We start from the raw sequence: 15,713 nt of genomic DNA, 5'->3' as shown, positions 1-15,713 counted from the left end.
CAGGGCAAAACAGGTTTTCTAATTTGACATAAATCCTGATTAACTGTGTATATTTTATCAACACAGAGGAACATTTTCTGTGCCAAAGTTTCTTAAGAGATGCCTGCCTAATTCACCTTTGCTGTAGGAAAATTCACAAACGTCTCTTTCACAAGTTTACAAAAATCAGAAGAAACTTTATTTGAGTAAATTTTCATTTCCTGTAAAATGTTTGTGGCTGGTTCAAACCTAAACTTTGGGATGAAGATTTTCCCTTAAAGGTCAAAGTGGATGCCCAGCAACTGGATGCTAACTTTAGCCGCGTCCAACTTTTAATGATGGATAAAAAAAAATCAAAATGAAAAGACACAACAATAAGAAAACTGGTATTTTCTAAATATAATAACAAACAGAAATCCACCATATCTGCACCTTTATTTTCTGCGTATGTGAAACATTTAAAAAAGTCACATATTCGCCACATATTAGAAACAGTGGCTTTTGCTATGTGAGAACAGCTATCTCAATAAATCCATATTTGCAGGAAGACTCCTGGTTTTGCCTGTAAACAGCAGCTTTATTTTTCTCTAAAGTTGAAGGCTCTTCTTCGGTTTACCAAAGGACTTTTTCCTCCCCGAAGAAACTTTCCAAATGTAGTTTTGTGTTTGGTTTTTATTTGCTTTTAAGCATCGAGTTACTAACTTAGTGGTCCGACCAGCTCCTTAAACTCACATGACGCGTCAAGACAGACTGATGTGGTGACCAGAATCTGGTAGTTTTCTAGAAAAGAAAACGTCCTTCAGTATCAGAAATTAAACAAAACGGAAAGAACCAATGTTCAGCATATTTTACTTTTCTGTCTGCGGCCCAGTACCAAGTGGCCCATGAACCGGTATCAGTCCGTCGCCCGGATGTTGGGGACCACTGTCCTATTTAGCATTTTCCGCACTACAGGGTGCACCATCAATGAATGATCCATTTTCAAAATTGTGACAAATATAAGACGCACCGAACCTTAAGATGCATTAAGCAAGACAAGAGTCCGAGATAAGTCCATCAGACACAATAACTGTGTTCATAGTAGATCTAGAACCTGTTTGTAACACGCCGCCCGTTATTTTCGTTAGAAGCGTTGGCCGAGTTAGCATATTCCAACCTTGGTAATAACACGTTAAAAAAAACCCAGTCTGGTAGCCACGTTAGCGTATTACAACACCCAATCTTGTTTGCAACTAAAAAAAAAAAAGCAGACTGACATTTGGTGAGAGCGCGGTGTATTTCTCAAAATTGCTTCCACATCTGTAAGCACAACCTGAATTAATCCATTTATAAGGTGCTCTGGATTGTAAAGTGCACTTTTATAGTTTTTTTTTTTTATAAATTACAGCTTTTAAGTGTGCTTTATTGGGCAGAAAATAAGGTAAGGTCATATTATGTAGAAATTTATTTTACCAAGTCACTCACATTTTCATACTTTTTTTATACTAACTGCTCTTAGGCCTTGCACTCAGTTGGAAAGTTGTTCAATACCCTTCACTACATAATGTACTAAGTATGTATAAGTATGTGACACATCACATTTTCAATCTTAAAAGAATAAATTCAATCTTAGTAAGATGTTACTTACTTGGTGAAGAATTATGACAAATATACCCAGTAAGATTTCACAATGTTTTTAATACCCTTCTCACAGTTTGTGGAGATATTTTTTAAGATAAAACGTTATAGTTTTTATTTCTGTTGTATGGCGTATCTTGCAAGAATTTGTTCCTAAAACAGCCCCCCACTTTGCTCATTTTTCAATTAAGAAAAGTTGCATCAGGATCCTTAGAAGTCAGTCCAAAAATCTGTTTTCCCTCCTGACTACCTGTAATTTATCAGGGATGCTTGCATGCATTCACACGGTAATAACTCCATAAAATGAAGCTAAATATTTTTCCAAAGTTAATGCACTCTAATGTACTCAAAAAGGGAGACAGAGTTTCAGAGACAGGGAAAAGCTGGTCAAATTTCAGGACATCATTCACACTTTATACTGCTTTAGTGTTTCTGTGTCAGCTGCAGATACTCAGAGCTAAAGCAGAAAAATGTTACACAAACATTGGCTAAATTGGCCTAATTAAGTCATTACGCAACACAAGCCAGAGGTCCGACCTTTTACACGGCTCTGGCTCTACCTGTGCAAATGTTGGAGTGAATTTTCCCACCAGTGCAGAACCGAATGAAGACTCTGAGGGGTCTGTCAGGAGAAGACAGTTGTAGAGTGTGTTTCTTTACCTCTCCTGACATGTCAGGTGCCAGAGGGATGAGAGGCCATAGGGCGGAGTAGACTATGAAGAACACCACCCACAGGCCGATGCTTCCCCAGATGGCGATGTGACTGAACTGTTGGACAAAAAGAGACCGTACACTGAAATAGAATGTAGCATTTCACTAAAAACCAATTTAACCCTTTAACACCAGAGCTTCAGATCCAATGTTCACATTCTTTAGACTACCGTGACTCTTCAAACGTTTAAAGTAATTCCAGGGGAATGGAAGCTGGAAAAAAAAAAGCACTGATATACAACACTTTACAGTAGTAAAGTGCTTACGTAATTGACCTAAATCAGCTCATTCTGTTGTGGAGAGAAGCGGTTTGGCACTGTTAGGCAACAGTTTGAGTTGCAAATTGGTACCAAGTTGATACAAAAACCCGGTCTTCTCTGCGTCACAATCCATTTATGCAATCTGCCGATTGCATAAATGGTCGAAGAGTAATGGTATGTCAAGGTGTTGCCAGCAAGATCCCTGCTGTTCAAGTTAAACAAAACAATATTTGTAGAATGCATGACTCCTGACAGCTGAAGCAGGTAACCAAAGATATTTCACTATTTTGATGCACTAAAGAAAACTTAAAAGGCTAAAAATTTTCACGAAAAAGTTATAGATACTTCCTAACACTAAATTAGCTAAAGAATTTGAGAACCATTTTAAAATATTGTGAAAAGATAATTATTTAAAAACTTGATGTGAACTGCTAAAGCTCCCAACCCTTAGCAAAAAGTAGTCTACTTAAGTATACTACAAGCATACTTATTCTATACTAAAAGTGACTACACTTTTTATATACAGTCAATATTGTAAAGTTTAAATGTTCCAATTTAGTCTGGAGAAATATTCAGTTAGTATACTTCCCACAGTACATGGTCAATAGTGTACTTGCTATACTTTTTCTAAAGTATACATAACACAATAAACTTCAAGTGTACTACTTTTGGTAAGACAGAGAGTAAAGAAATGAATGATGGTAAACCATGAAACAAATGACGCAATTACTGGTAAAACTGTTTGGTAGAAGCCAAAACATCCAAAGGAGCTCAAACTAGGGCTAAAAAAAATCTATCATAGTAACACTGTCCAACTGAAATTTTTATTCTAAATCATTGAAATCCTGTTAAAAATATATCAACTTTGAATGATCTTTACAGCTAAAAATATGCTGACGATCTTAGATCCCATATAGAAAAAAGTTTCCACCCCATGAAACCTTTTGATGGCAAATATGCGCCATACCACTACAGCTCCAAATTACCTTAATTTAGTGTCTACTTAAAAGCAAGAATATATGAGAAAAAAAAAAATCATAGCTGGAAATAAATGCAGGTGTAAAGGGGTTTAAAAGCACAACACTGCTAGCAGTCAATAGTCATTTCACACCTAAAATTTTAAAACCGAAAGTCTAATCAATGCATTCCCTGACTAGCCGCTGAACACTTTGAATGACTGGAATACTGGAAATAAAAATTTGTTTTGAATATCAAAACATAAAAAGTTTGCATTTAGTCCAACGTGTTTTTAACCAAAGAATTTCAAAATTGCTTGATTTAATAATAATTTGGGCTCAAATGGTTACACTGACTGTATTTTTATTAATTGATCAGTTTCTATGTTGCCTTCACACAAACAACCCCCCAAGGAGCAAACATAAAAGGAAAGCTGGAGATAAAAAAAAAAAAAACACATAAAACAAGTGAGCACAAAAGACGGAGGAATTCAAAAATGGGACACTTCAGCAGGAAGGAATCTTTATCTTACCATAGTCCAGGATGAGGTTTCAAGGCCGGCTTTGAGACAGACTGTGATGACAACAAACTGTGAATACAGTCAGATTATCATTAAAATGCTTTTTGAATATATATGTGTGTATATATATATATATATATATATATATATATATATATATATATATATATATATATATATATATATATAGACAGAGCTCCCTCATTTATGGCGGGATTACAAGGGTTATCAGACAAACAAGAACATTTTTACACTTTTCTCTCCCTTAAAGTTCAAAACGTCATAAAAGAAATTAGTCCAACAATGTCGAATTAAAATAAAGATTTGCTCGCAATCACGGCACGGAGGAGATTGATTGACAAGGTCAACAGCCAATTAGGGTGTTAAACACGGCTGTATCAAAAAATTCAAAAAACGCTTAAAATTCCCACAAAACTGTGAGAGCACAACATAAGCAAGGGACCAAATTATTATTTTTTCTCATTGTACAGAAAACCTAGCTTGTTTTTATACCTGTCGACACTTGGCAAGACAACACAACTGCACAGAATCGATCAAAGACTAATTCACTTACAGTGTAAACCATGTTGCCTAAGAGCAGATAATCTGGGGTTCTTCCGTTGCCAAACACTGTATCTGTGAAGGGAATCAAGAACAATCCGTTACAGAAGCGTCAACGCCTTTCTTTAGCTCAGAAAACATCCTGAAATTCACTTGCTGCCCAATGTGAACTTCCTTGTAAAAAAGCAAACACCTTACTGTCCTTTGAGTGAGACTGGAAAATCAGTTCTCTTTCCCACAAATACATGAGAAATGTGTTTAAAAACACAAAGTAAGACCAGAAAAACAGATTCATGAGGGTCAAAACTAAATCTCTTTGGTTCAGACTTTTTTATGATAACATTGATGAATGTTGACTGCTGAAGGAGGACTAATCAAACATTTGGGTAATAGCGATGTAAAAAGTAAACTTTGTCAAACAAAAGCAGATGCTACAGAAGAACCCCAAACAAAGCTTGGGCTGAAACAATGACCCAAATGTCAACGGGGTTCGCAGCTAGACAAAGAAGGGGACTCAGTTTGGCTTCACTTCCGGCTGGTCACATGTACCCTGTGTGTGTGTGTGTGTGTGTGGGGGGGGGGGGGGGGGTCTGCTGACAGCCTGTCAGTCAAAGTGAAGGGGCCTGGTGCTTTTGTTTGCAGAGCAGGCCCGAGCCTGTGTGGTCCTCATCTTTGGTCAGCCAAAACCTTCCAGCCTGGATTTCTATTCTCCTTATTCCCACAGACACACACACACTGTGGATGTTAGAGGGTATAAAACGAGCATCACTGCCTTTCCTGTGAAGGTGTGGCACCCACATTTTTTCATGTGGCCACAAAAACGTCGTCAAAGCGTTCTGCACGAACTGCAGCGAGTATGAACCCCTAACTGTTAATGCATGTACCTCCATCAGCAGACACACACGTGCTTTTAATTCATGAGGAGAGGGCTGAAGGGAGAACTAATTAAGACGAAGTATGCGAGTTTGACAGTCTCTCCTTTTCATCCACTCCTCTGAGAGCTGTGGAGGAGTCTCTGGGAGCCACTAACCATGCCGGAAGGCTTGAAGGGGGAACCAGAAGAGGATGACGGAGTGGAAGAGGCCGTTCAGACAATGGGCCCAGAAGACCTGCAAAATAGAAAAGCAGGAGGGGATGCAGGGGAAGGAGGAGGGGGGAGGGAGGGGGGGAGAGAGTAGAAAAGACATAGTGACAAAAAGAAAGGCATGGAAAAAAAGAGTGTGGGGAGCTCCAGCTTTCCAGGTGACCCCTGACCTGGGCCCTTTGTGGAAGCCCAGCACTGGGCTAAGTGGCGGTTTTGTCAGGGCCTCCAGGCTGAATGGCCACCCCGCTGACAGACACGTTGTATGTCCTCAGCGAGGGTTTTGGAGCAGAGAAATGCTGCTGAGCATTTCTATGAGCAGCTTTGCATTCACAATTTCACTTGCTGCCCTTCTGAAAATGTAATTCAGCAGAAATAAAAACCCTAAATTGCAAATCTTCCACCCGTACAAAAGGACACGTGTTGACGGTCTCCTCTCGTTACATTTCAGTCAATTTTGTCAAATTCTTTAAAAAACAACGTAGCCTGTGTGGCACCAAAATATGCCTAAGGAACACGCATGAGGACGTCCCGACGAGCCTGACAGAGATCAAACTGTTTGTAAAGTCATGGTGTGTGCTTCTCTTCATGCAAGCAAGCAGATGTCATCCAAGTGCTTTAAATCACTGCTAGCACTTCAAAACCACCTTGCTCAAAATGTACATTTCAGCATGTTGGAGCCAAATAAAACACCAACGGGCAGAGCTGCACCTAACAGCTGAGAGTAAAAAAGGAGAGAGAAAAAAGCAGCTTGGCTTTACTGCCCGGTTTTCGTTTGCAGAGCTGATCCAGAGGGTGGATGAATGTGGATCAAACCCACTGAGTCATGTTAGAGTAGTAACATGCAAACCTTTCAGTCTGTTTTCATGAAAGAAACATCTTTTTCAACAACCTTAGCAGACTTACTAATAAAGGCTAATCAAATCCTCTGGAAAAGTTGGATTTTCTGGCCCCGCACTGTAAAAACCAAACTTTTGGAAGTCAAAAGACGCCGGTTTCAAGAAAAATTCCATTATTATCCGTCTTCCAAGAAAGATTTTCATTAGTAAAACAATCTCAGTTTGAGAAAACGTGTTTTGGTCGCTAAAATATTTTTTCTACGGATAAGAATTCTAGGTAAGACAATTTTTCTCACTCCACTGGCAGTTTTTTTTTTTTGCTTATTTAAAGAATGTCTGACCTATTTCTGGGGCCTGTTTTGCAGTATACAGACAGGGACCAGATTTTAGCACAAAGAAGGAACAAAGTCACTGATTTAAAAAAAAATGTGATGCCAAAACTGGATTTTAAGTCTTTAAAATGTTGAGGTCAACCAACTAAACTGTAGAACTTTGCCTTCTGAGCTGAATGCAGTTGAATCATGACTCTTAAGGGACAAACTGACATCTACACTGCAATAATTACATTGTAATATAACAAAAAGACTTGTTTCAGAAAAGTTGTCTCATTTTATGTCTTGCAAGAAAAAAGTCTTAGTGACAAGAACTTTTTCCTTTTTAGTAATTCTTGGTACAACAATTACCCATTGGCAGATATTTTGTTTGAATACTTAAATATAATCTGCCAATGGAGTAAATGTTTTTTACTTATTTCTACGGGGCCTGTTTTAGCATTGTAAATACAAGGATCAGCTATTAGGAACTAACCTAGCTTCACTTTTTTCCTATATATTCTGTGAACAAATTAAAATAAAAGTAAGCAAGGCGGAGAGATTTGCACCTACATGGTACACTGCTCCAATTACTACGTTTTAGAGCTTTAACAAACCCTGACCTCAGTGCCACAACCTTGTCACCTTTTCTACACACCAAACACATCTCCATACCAGCCACCCCCACCCCGCATTACACCCCCCACCCACACACACACACAATGTGTACACAAAACCCAATGCACAGAGAGCGAGGGGTGGCCACAAGCAATGCCCTCCCGCCCCGCCTCGGTTTTCACGGTCAAATCGATGCTAAATTATCCTATAAATTATCTTCCACAGAGCTGGTGTTTTCCCTCAAACCCCACAGAGAAAAGCTGTGGCTTCCTCATCTCTGCTATCAAAGATGAACAAGTCCATAAACGTTCATTTATCCTTCCTCTGTGGTCACGTGTGAATCTGTCTCCCTTGTTGTCTGAGCCCGGATTCCCTCTGAATGAATGTGTGGTTTGTCCTCTGAACTGAAGCTTTGGCCCTTTGTGAAAGTTCTAATTGCCAAAGAAAGCAAGTCATATGAAAGTCAGTAATTAATATACAGACAAATATTTTCCAGAGCTGCCCACGCCTTCCCCTTTCTTTATAAAGGGGTGAGGTAAGAAGGGGGGAAAAGACCTCCAGAGAAATAAAGGTGACGTACAGGAAGTGACTTTTTTTTTCTGTGTCCAGCTGATGTCATTTTACCATGGCGTTTATGTGGGGGACTTGCAGCTGAAAGTGTAGGAGCCACAAAGCTCAAGCCCTCTGCCTGTAGTCCAACACCCGGAGCCCCCGCTCCCCTCTCAACACAAACAGCTTTAATTGACAAAGACAGTATCTGCTGTGTACAAAAGAGCAAGGCGTTTGGAAAGACGGGCTCCGAGGGGCCAAATTCCTGCTGGATTTTCTCGCCTCGCTTCAGGGCAGCTGCAAGGAAAATATCTTGGGAAAAGAGTGGACAAGCCAGCAAAAACAACTTGCTGAACTGCTGTAGTCATCATTTATGGCTCTTGGAAAATGTGGCCCAAACAAAATTCTGCTTCGTTTACATCGAACTTTTAAATTAAAATTAAAGTGATCCCTGCCTGGCAGGAAAATCTGGAGGTCTTCAAAGGAAATGAATGAAAAGCAGAACTCGTAAAGGGTTTCACCTGTGTGCTTCAGCGTCTCTCATCTGCTATTTCATAGGTGTTCAAGAGCATGAAATAAAACCTTGTAAAATGTATTTCTCTGTACTAATGTTGAATGTGGTTGCCAAGGCTTTGCTCTGTGATTGTAATTTTTTGTTTATTAGCTGTCTTCACTTACCTACTGAGCTGAAGAATGTTAAAAAAAAAATCATTTTTTATTTTGAATTAGAAAGAAAATATACAGTAACTACATTAAACAAATTAAAATATGTGATTTTGTCCTTGCTTCATATTTTAAACATTTACTTGTTGGTAAAACATGGATGTGAAACCAGCATTGGTTGATCCATGCAGTCCGGGTTAAATAGGATCTGATAGCCTTGCTTTGAGAACAAATGTCTCTCTTACTTAAACAAATTGCGTGATTTTCCGCGACAAATGTGGACACAGAATGACAGCATGCTCTCTATTACTTCCTTGGAGCCATTCTTTCCGCTGCATCCCCAAAACCATCTGACCTTCCCTGCCCCTGACCACCATGGCCAATCTGTCTTTAATCCACCACCATGTGGAGCTAACCAGGTCACCACGCCTTTGAAGAGGGTCCGGGAGTTTCCAGCTCACCATGGAGAAAGGAGAAGACAACTTTATTATCAGTGAGGGAAAGCGAACAGAGTCCCCACCACCAGACACAACAGGTCAAACCAGGATGTGATTAGAGAGCCTGTAACTCCAGCCGTCACGTCACCGAGACAAGCCGATAACTCATCCAGTCTCAGCAACACAACTGGAACATCTTCTTTTATTGGCATGAAGTTGATTGTTGTCAAGACATGAAACTTTTGGCCTTTTCAATAATTTGATGAAAATGTCTTATCGGCTTCAACTGCCACTGCAAAACGCTCTTGTTTTGCTTCATATCAGGTGCATTTGTGTAAAATTTACTAAGAATGATTATGTAGAAAAAAAACACAGGTGTCATCAACAACAAACAAATAAAAACAAAACTGTACCAATTGAAAGCAGAAACACCAAAACTTCTACTGAAGAAAATAGATTACCTTGGTGTTAAAACCCATTGCATTCTGGGAGGTTTTGTAGAGTTCCGGGTACTTTAGCATGTTCTCTTTTCGGCATGAGCGCTCAAATATTCCCAAAGTTAGAGGAGGCAGAGCAGTGAAGATCTACAGGACAAGACAGATACACAGAAATAAACATTAGTGTTTGTACAAAGTTTTAATACGAGCCCTTTCATTTTAAACCATTTAACTCAATTTACAAGGATTAAAAAAACAGTCTTGCTGACTCTCTTGTTCATTTTTACTACTTTTTCTGTCAATACTGCAACCATATTGCTTCTTTTGTGTCTTTTTGCTCATTTTTGGGGTTTTGGTTGCCGAAATACACAGATGTTGCAGCTTTCTCCTCCTGATTTGTCATGCTTTATTTTTTTTTCTTATTCAATAACCTGTTTGTCAATGAACATCTACAATGGTCTGGACTAAGAGAAAAGCAGAATAGTATTTAAGTCGGGCTAAAGTCTAAGTGGCACTATATTGTTCTGGTTTGCAGCTGGTGAGAAGAGTGATGCCATTGTGCGACTTGGGGCCTCTATGGGTCAATTGAGGTGGGATCCCCACAGTCCATCTGGAGGGGGACGGTGCAGGTCTCAAGTCTGCAGGGCCTGGGGGCTACAGGACACGCTCCACTGGGTTCCTTTCTTATTTACAACCGGCCCCAGCAAGATCTCTATTGAGAGATGGATTTACTCTATTGACTCTAATATGCTATCACTCAGCCACAGAAATGTGCCTAGTTTTTGAAAAAGTCTACACACTGTTAAAGTGTCAGTACTTGTCACACACCTGAGTGAGTGAAAGTCGTTCTCTGCATTTGACCTAACCCTTGCTGGAATGATGAAAAACAGGTGTTACTGTGCTCTGGAACCTTTTGGTGATTTTAACCTCTGAATCCGACAATGGACGCACAACATTGGAATTGGCAGAAAATTGCATTATAAAGGGAACTGTCAGCTTTTGAAGCTTTTAGCTCAAAAGTCTCAACGATTGTAGTTCTGCTTTAACTCTACAATTATGGAAACTCAGCACATCTATGGGTCTGCAAACAGTCAGAGTTATTGGAATTCTGAAAGATAAACAACAGACTTACTATTTGTAATGTTATAAAGCAGCTTCAAAAATATTTACCTTTCACTACAATGAATTAGTAACTACAATTGGAAAAACTTGGTGTCATATCTTTAATAAAGGAAAAACAATTTGTGATAATGGTCATTGGTACTGTCAACCTGTTAGAACATAATATATGCATAATTCCACCACTGTGCATCCTTAAATCCAACCCTTGATGGCAAATATAAAGTATAAAACATAGGAGCATTAAGCCCTATTGCAGATTGTAGTATTATGCAGCTGGGAATCAAACCCATGTCATACCTAAGGGAGGACACTCAAATGGGCATAGTGTGGCATAGTATTTTAGATTGTTTTAGGTTCACTGTGAAATTATTGGACAATAAAATAATATCTTTAAAAATAAAAAGCTGGGATTGTACTAAAAAGATGGATGTTGTGCATTAATTACAAACTTACTAGAGAAAATTAGAAACTAGAAAGAGAAAAGCTTAAAAAGGCCCCAGACTACTAAGAGTTAAAAATGATTATTCGGAAACGTTTCACATTCCTTCAACTTTTATTTTATGTCCATAATCAATCTTTATTAAAATTACTTTGTTTTTAGAAATTCTGAGCAGCCTTGTGGTGATTTTCTCTGTGTTAGTTTCATTTTTTGTGACAAATATGAAAGAAAGAAAAAAGCTACATAGTATTTGTCCCTCTGTAACACCCAATGGGACTCCCAACAGCAGAAAGCACTTGCCCCAGCCTGCCTATTGCTTTTTTGATTCCTATGTTGCTTTACTCACCCCACTCACAAAAAAAGCTGTTGTTTTTCCACATTCAACACATAGTTTAGGACACAGGGGGAGTATGGATGTGAATGCGAGTCATAAATACATAGGAACCTTTACAGGATGTTACTACCCTACACACACGATAAATAAATAAAAACAAAGAGCCGTTTTGAGGGATTGCAGGAGTCTCTGTGTCAAACAAAGAATGTGAAGCAAAGTTAGTTCATTAGAGAACAAGGTTTCTCAGACTCACCACATTGTACAAGCCAATGCACCAGCGTTCAAACAGAATCTGACCAGAGAAACCGTTGACAAACGCAAACCAGATCTGAGGAGACACAAAAGAATTGGATCAATGCAGTTAAGTTAGATAACACAATGTAATTTGAAGAGCTATAATTCATCATTTTAGTTGAAGACCACAATGACAAGGACATGGTATTGCTCCAAATACTCTGAACTCTCTTTCCTAAGGTTGCTGACATTTATAAAGTATTTCAGCATGGTTTTGACGATGAAGGATTTTCTCAAAACACAAGAAAAAAGTGCCCCATATATTCTCAAGTTTAGATGTAATTGTTCTTTCAATATCTGCTTTCCATTAGCAACAGGGAGAATGAGTGGTAACCATTATCATATTTGGGCCTCACAATGTGTACAAGCTAAAAAAAAATCCCCTTCTCTGTCTCGCTGGGGCCACAGCAGCTAGGAGAGAAGGACCCACTCACACAACATATACAGACCACAGGGGGAGCCGGCACAGCAGATACTATTAGAACCCACAATATGTAACTGCGATGTGTCCTGCTTCTGAGGCCGTTTGAGTGATGTAATGCAAGAAAGATAATAGCCTTGCTGTTTAACGTTTAGAAATGGAAGGAACTATAATGAATCAGAATGAGAAATGATGAGTTGGAGTTAAAAAAAAAAGTCTACCATTTGTTTATTAAAAAAAGTATGTACCCATACAGTTATACTAATTGATTATCTAGCCATCTATCGATCCATATGTATGCTGTATGACTGAGATTAAGACTAAAGTGACGTGGCAAAATAGACATTTGGATAAAACCTGTCAGATAAAGTAAGCTAGATTTGATCTAAAAACCAATAATACCTCTAACATTTAGAAAGAAACCATCAAACCCAAATGAAATGTATATTGGATTAAATGTATTTCTCCAAGTTTGCCCTGAAAACACAAAAATTGAAGTTGCTAATATGTTGTGAATCAACACCTGAAAGTTGCCGGTGTTGAGAGAGAGGACAGGCTTTAACTTTCACTAAATTGTCAATCGAGTATAAGGGGTGCTGTGTTTTGGCAATGCTTTACCAAAAATTTCCTCGCTTCATTTAACATCATTATGAAGGCATGAACTGCTACAAGTTCTCAGAGAAGGACAAAGCCTGCTGGATGGCCCCACCCGCTGCTGCCACCATCTACGCACCAACACCAGTCCACCTACTGCTCTCTGCTTGTAAATCCTGACTGTTTGTGTGAAAACTAATGGCAGGGGGCAGGTTAATGTCTGAATGCCCAGACCCTGTTCTTCAGATCTTCACAGCAACCTCATCATCAGGTCAGATCCTCCACCCCATCAGGTGTACTTGACTAGGATTTTTTTCCAACATTTCTAAATCATGGAGATTGTGTGTTCTAATGAATACACAATCTCCATCTTCACAGAAAAGCAACAGAACTAAAGCTGTGAACGTGAATTTGTTTAGAAACTCATTCAGACGTGGTTACCGAGGGGTTTTCTGTTGATGAAGCCCAAGTCATGAGGCAGGTTGAAACCATTAGCATAGCTTAAGCAGTGGTGACGAGAAGCTAGTGAGTGGGTCAAACTGCTGAATTAATTACAGATCTGCTCACTGAGAGTCTTTGGACTCATATAGTGTTGTGCTCAGTTAAAAAAAGGCTCCTATTCACAGTGGGCCGTAGCTGCTTCCCTGTGAGTGTTTGGACCTAGTCCTTGGGGACCCAATGGTTCCTCTCTTTCTCCATCTCTTGAAAGACAGATGCATTGATTTGCTCATTAGAGGAAGAACCAGGCAGGCTTTTTCTTTCCTCTTTCTTCTCCTCTTTGAGTGCCACTCAGTGGAGGGGCGTGGCTGGCCTCTCTCCCCGACTGCACTTTGTGAAAACAGTGATGGAGGGAAGCGGCAGCTGAAAACAGAAGGAATGGGCCGGGGCAAGCCAGTAAAAAAGGCTTGAATATTCATCAGCAAAAGAGAAATCACTGATTCTAAGGCTGCTTTAAGGTTGGCAGTGTTGTGTGGATGTGGCAGGGTGATGGGGGTGAACAACAATTGTCTACAACAATGCGAGTCCTGGTACTCGTCTATTTAGCCTAAGCAAGACAGCCCCAGAAAATGATATACAAAGCAAGAATAGAAGAAAGTGTACGATTAAAACGGGGGCTGATAAATATGCTGGAAATATGTTGAGCTATGAACAGAAGACCTTAACTCCGCCGATTAAATCGGTGCAACCGGCTGGCAAAATTCCTCGGCTTTTCCAAGCCGTCTCAGACAACATTGAACTCCGGCGAATGGGCTTTCATGTAATTGCCTCATAAATGCTACTTGTCCATCACCCTCCAGCCCCTTCACCCTGTAGCACCAACAACATGCCAATCAAGCATAAGTGGCCGGCTGCATTTGAATCGTGTTGCTATGGTTCCTCTTACAAAGCCTTCGGAGGCTAAATTCCACTGGTACAATCCTTTTCATGGCTTTGCATAAGTCTCTTAAGAAGTTTTTAAAAAGTCAAAGTTATAAAAAAACCCACTAAAGTCTGTTTTAATGTTAGGTACATGCTTCAAAATTCTTTTACCTCAAGAACAATCTTTTTAAATCTGTCACATTTCTTTAGCAACTATACCTAAAATGTTCAGAAAATGTATGTAAAGAAAAGCTATCCACAACCAAAGACCCTTAAAAAAGTGCGGCCTGTCAATCCTCCGCTGAAGACAGAACCTTGACTTTCCTTTTTTATAATAAACCCTCATTGAATCAAATAAAATCCTCTGTTCCACCAAGACTTCCAAACCAAGCCTACGTTCAAATCTCCGACAATAGTCCCAGGGTTTTTACCTTTTGCAACTAAAAAACCAGAAGGTTGAATGGAAGGAGAAGAAAAGACGCTTTAACGCAGTCTCCCAGCTCTGGCGTTAAACATGCTGAGGGGGACAATGGCAGCTAAAATTCCCATCAATATCCTTGATTCTCTTCATACAAGGTTAGACTAAAAGTTAAAGAGAAAAACACGAGTGTTCAAAAGTAAACCTATTAGTGGAACACATGCTGCTTTTGCTCAGATGTCTGGGTAGCAGCGTGTTACATGTCAGGGTCTGTCACACTGGGGAAATCTGGAATAGTCAAGAGGCCAAGCAGCATAGAAATGTTCCTTTATTCAGATTCAGCTCAATGAAGGAGCGTGATGGGGGGGTTTGGTTTTTAGAGAGGAACAAAGGGTGAACAAGAAGGACCTTCACCACAATCAGTGCCACAGATGCTGTCCAGCTCCAGACGAGGTTTCAGTTCAACGCTTAAGTCCTACTCCCATCATCCTTTGATCTATTTTAAAAGAGTTCCCAGTAGCGTTTTAAAAAATGTAAATAAAAATAAGTCGTTTTCTAAGACAGTTTCTACAGAGCAGCAGCCGTTCATTAGAAATTCATCTCTGAGTCGTGGACGGGTCAGTTGGTGTGGAGTAAGCCTGTCTCCCCTTCCCATCATCCATCAGTTTATGTGCTCTCCTTCTAGCCTCACCCACCCAACCAAACATTACCGGTGAGCAATATTTGAGCTATCCAGTTGTGCAGTTTTGATCCAGATGCCAGCTCAGATGAGGAAAACAAAGACGTACATGAATCTATTTGTCTGCAAGTGGATTCATCAGAATGGAGCAGAGCAGGGAGCTTGTGGCCCGCAGTAGTAACTTGTACGTCACACTTGCAAGCTTTTTGCTACACAACTTTTGCAACTGTTCCTGGTTCACAATTTATTAAATAAGGAAATGTGCAGAAATGCAATTTTTTGGTTGATTTTCTTTATACATTTCCTCCATCATGAGAAAAAGGCAACAGGAACATGTTAAAAACACCAAAATCACCACTTTCATCTGAGTGCATCGTCAAAGAGCAGCTGCGTCTGGTTCAACAGTGTACCTGACTGATTTGATTCCAGGCCCCCTCAACACACTGATTTATGTTTTTATCTAAGTAAAGATCAAACATATATCTGTGTATAAATCAAGTGTTGTCATTTCCT

At 39.6% G+C, this 15,713-nt stretch overlaps 1 protein-coding gene across 5 annotated transcripts in view; it reads right to left on the bottom strand.

The window, feature by feature from the left end:
* The window catches only part of atp8a1 (ATPase phospholipid transporting 8A1), a 121,810-nt gene that overhangs the window by 17,745 nt on the left and 88,352 nt on the right, over window positions 1–15,713 (bottom strand). For all 5 annotated transcript variants that reach the window (XM_023958984.2, XM_078953532.1, XM_023958985.2 and 2 more), the window contains 6 exons: window positions 11,689–11,763; window positions 9,565–9,687; window positions 5,636–5,714; window positions 4,619–4,680; window positions 4,057–4,113; window positions 2,257–2,364 (listed from right to left, as the gene is read on the bottom strand). In XM_023958984.2, the coding sequence (XP_023814752.1) occupies window positions 2,257–2,364; window positions 4,057–4,113; window positions 4,619–4,680; window positions 5,636–5,714; window positions 9,565–9,687; window positions 11,689–11,763 (504 nt within the window). The remainder of the gene's footprint in view (window positions 1–2,256; window positions 2,365–4,056; window positions 4,114–4,618; window positions 4,681–5,635; window positions 5,715–9,564; window positions 9,688–11,688; window positions 11,764–15,713) is intronic.

Source organism: Oryzias latipes, chromosome 10 (genome assembly GCF_053564925.1).
Source record: "Oryzias latipes strain Hd-rR chromosome 10, Olatipes_Hd-rR_3.1".
Classification (NCBI taxonomy): domain Eukaryota; kingdom Metazoa; phylum Chordata; class Actinopteri; order Beloniformes; family Adrianichthyidae; genus Oryzias; species Oryzias latipes.
This window is presented reverse-complemented; position numbering and strand designations above follow the sequence as displayed.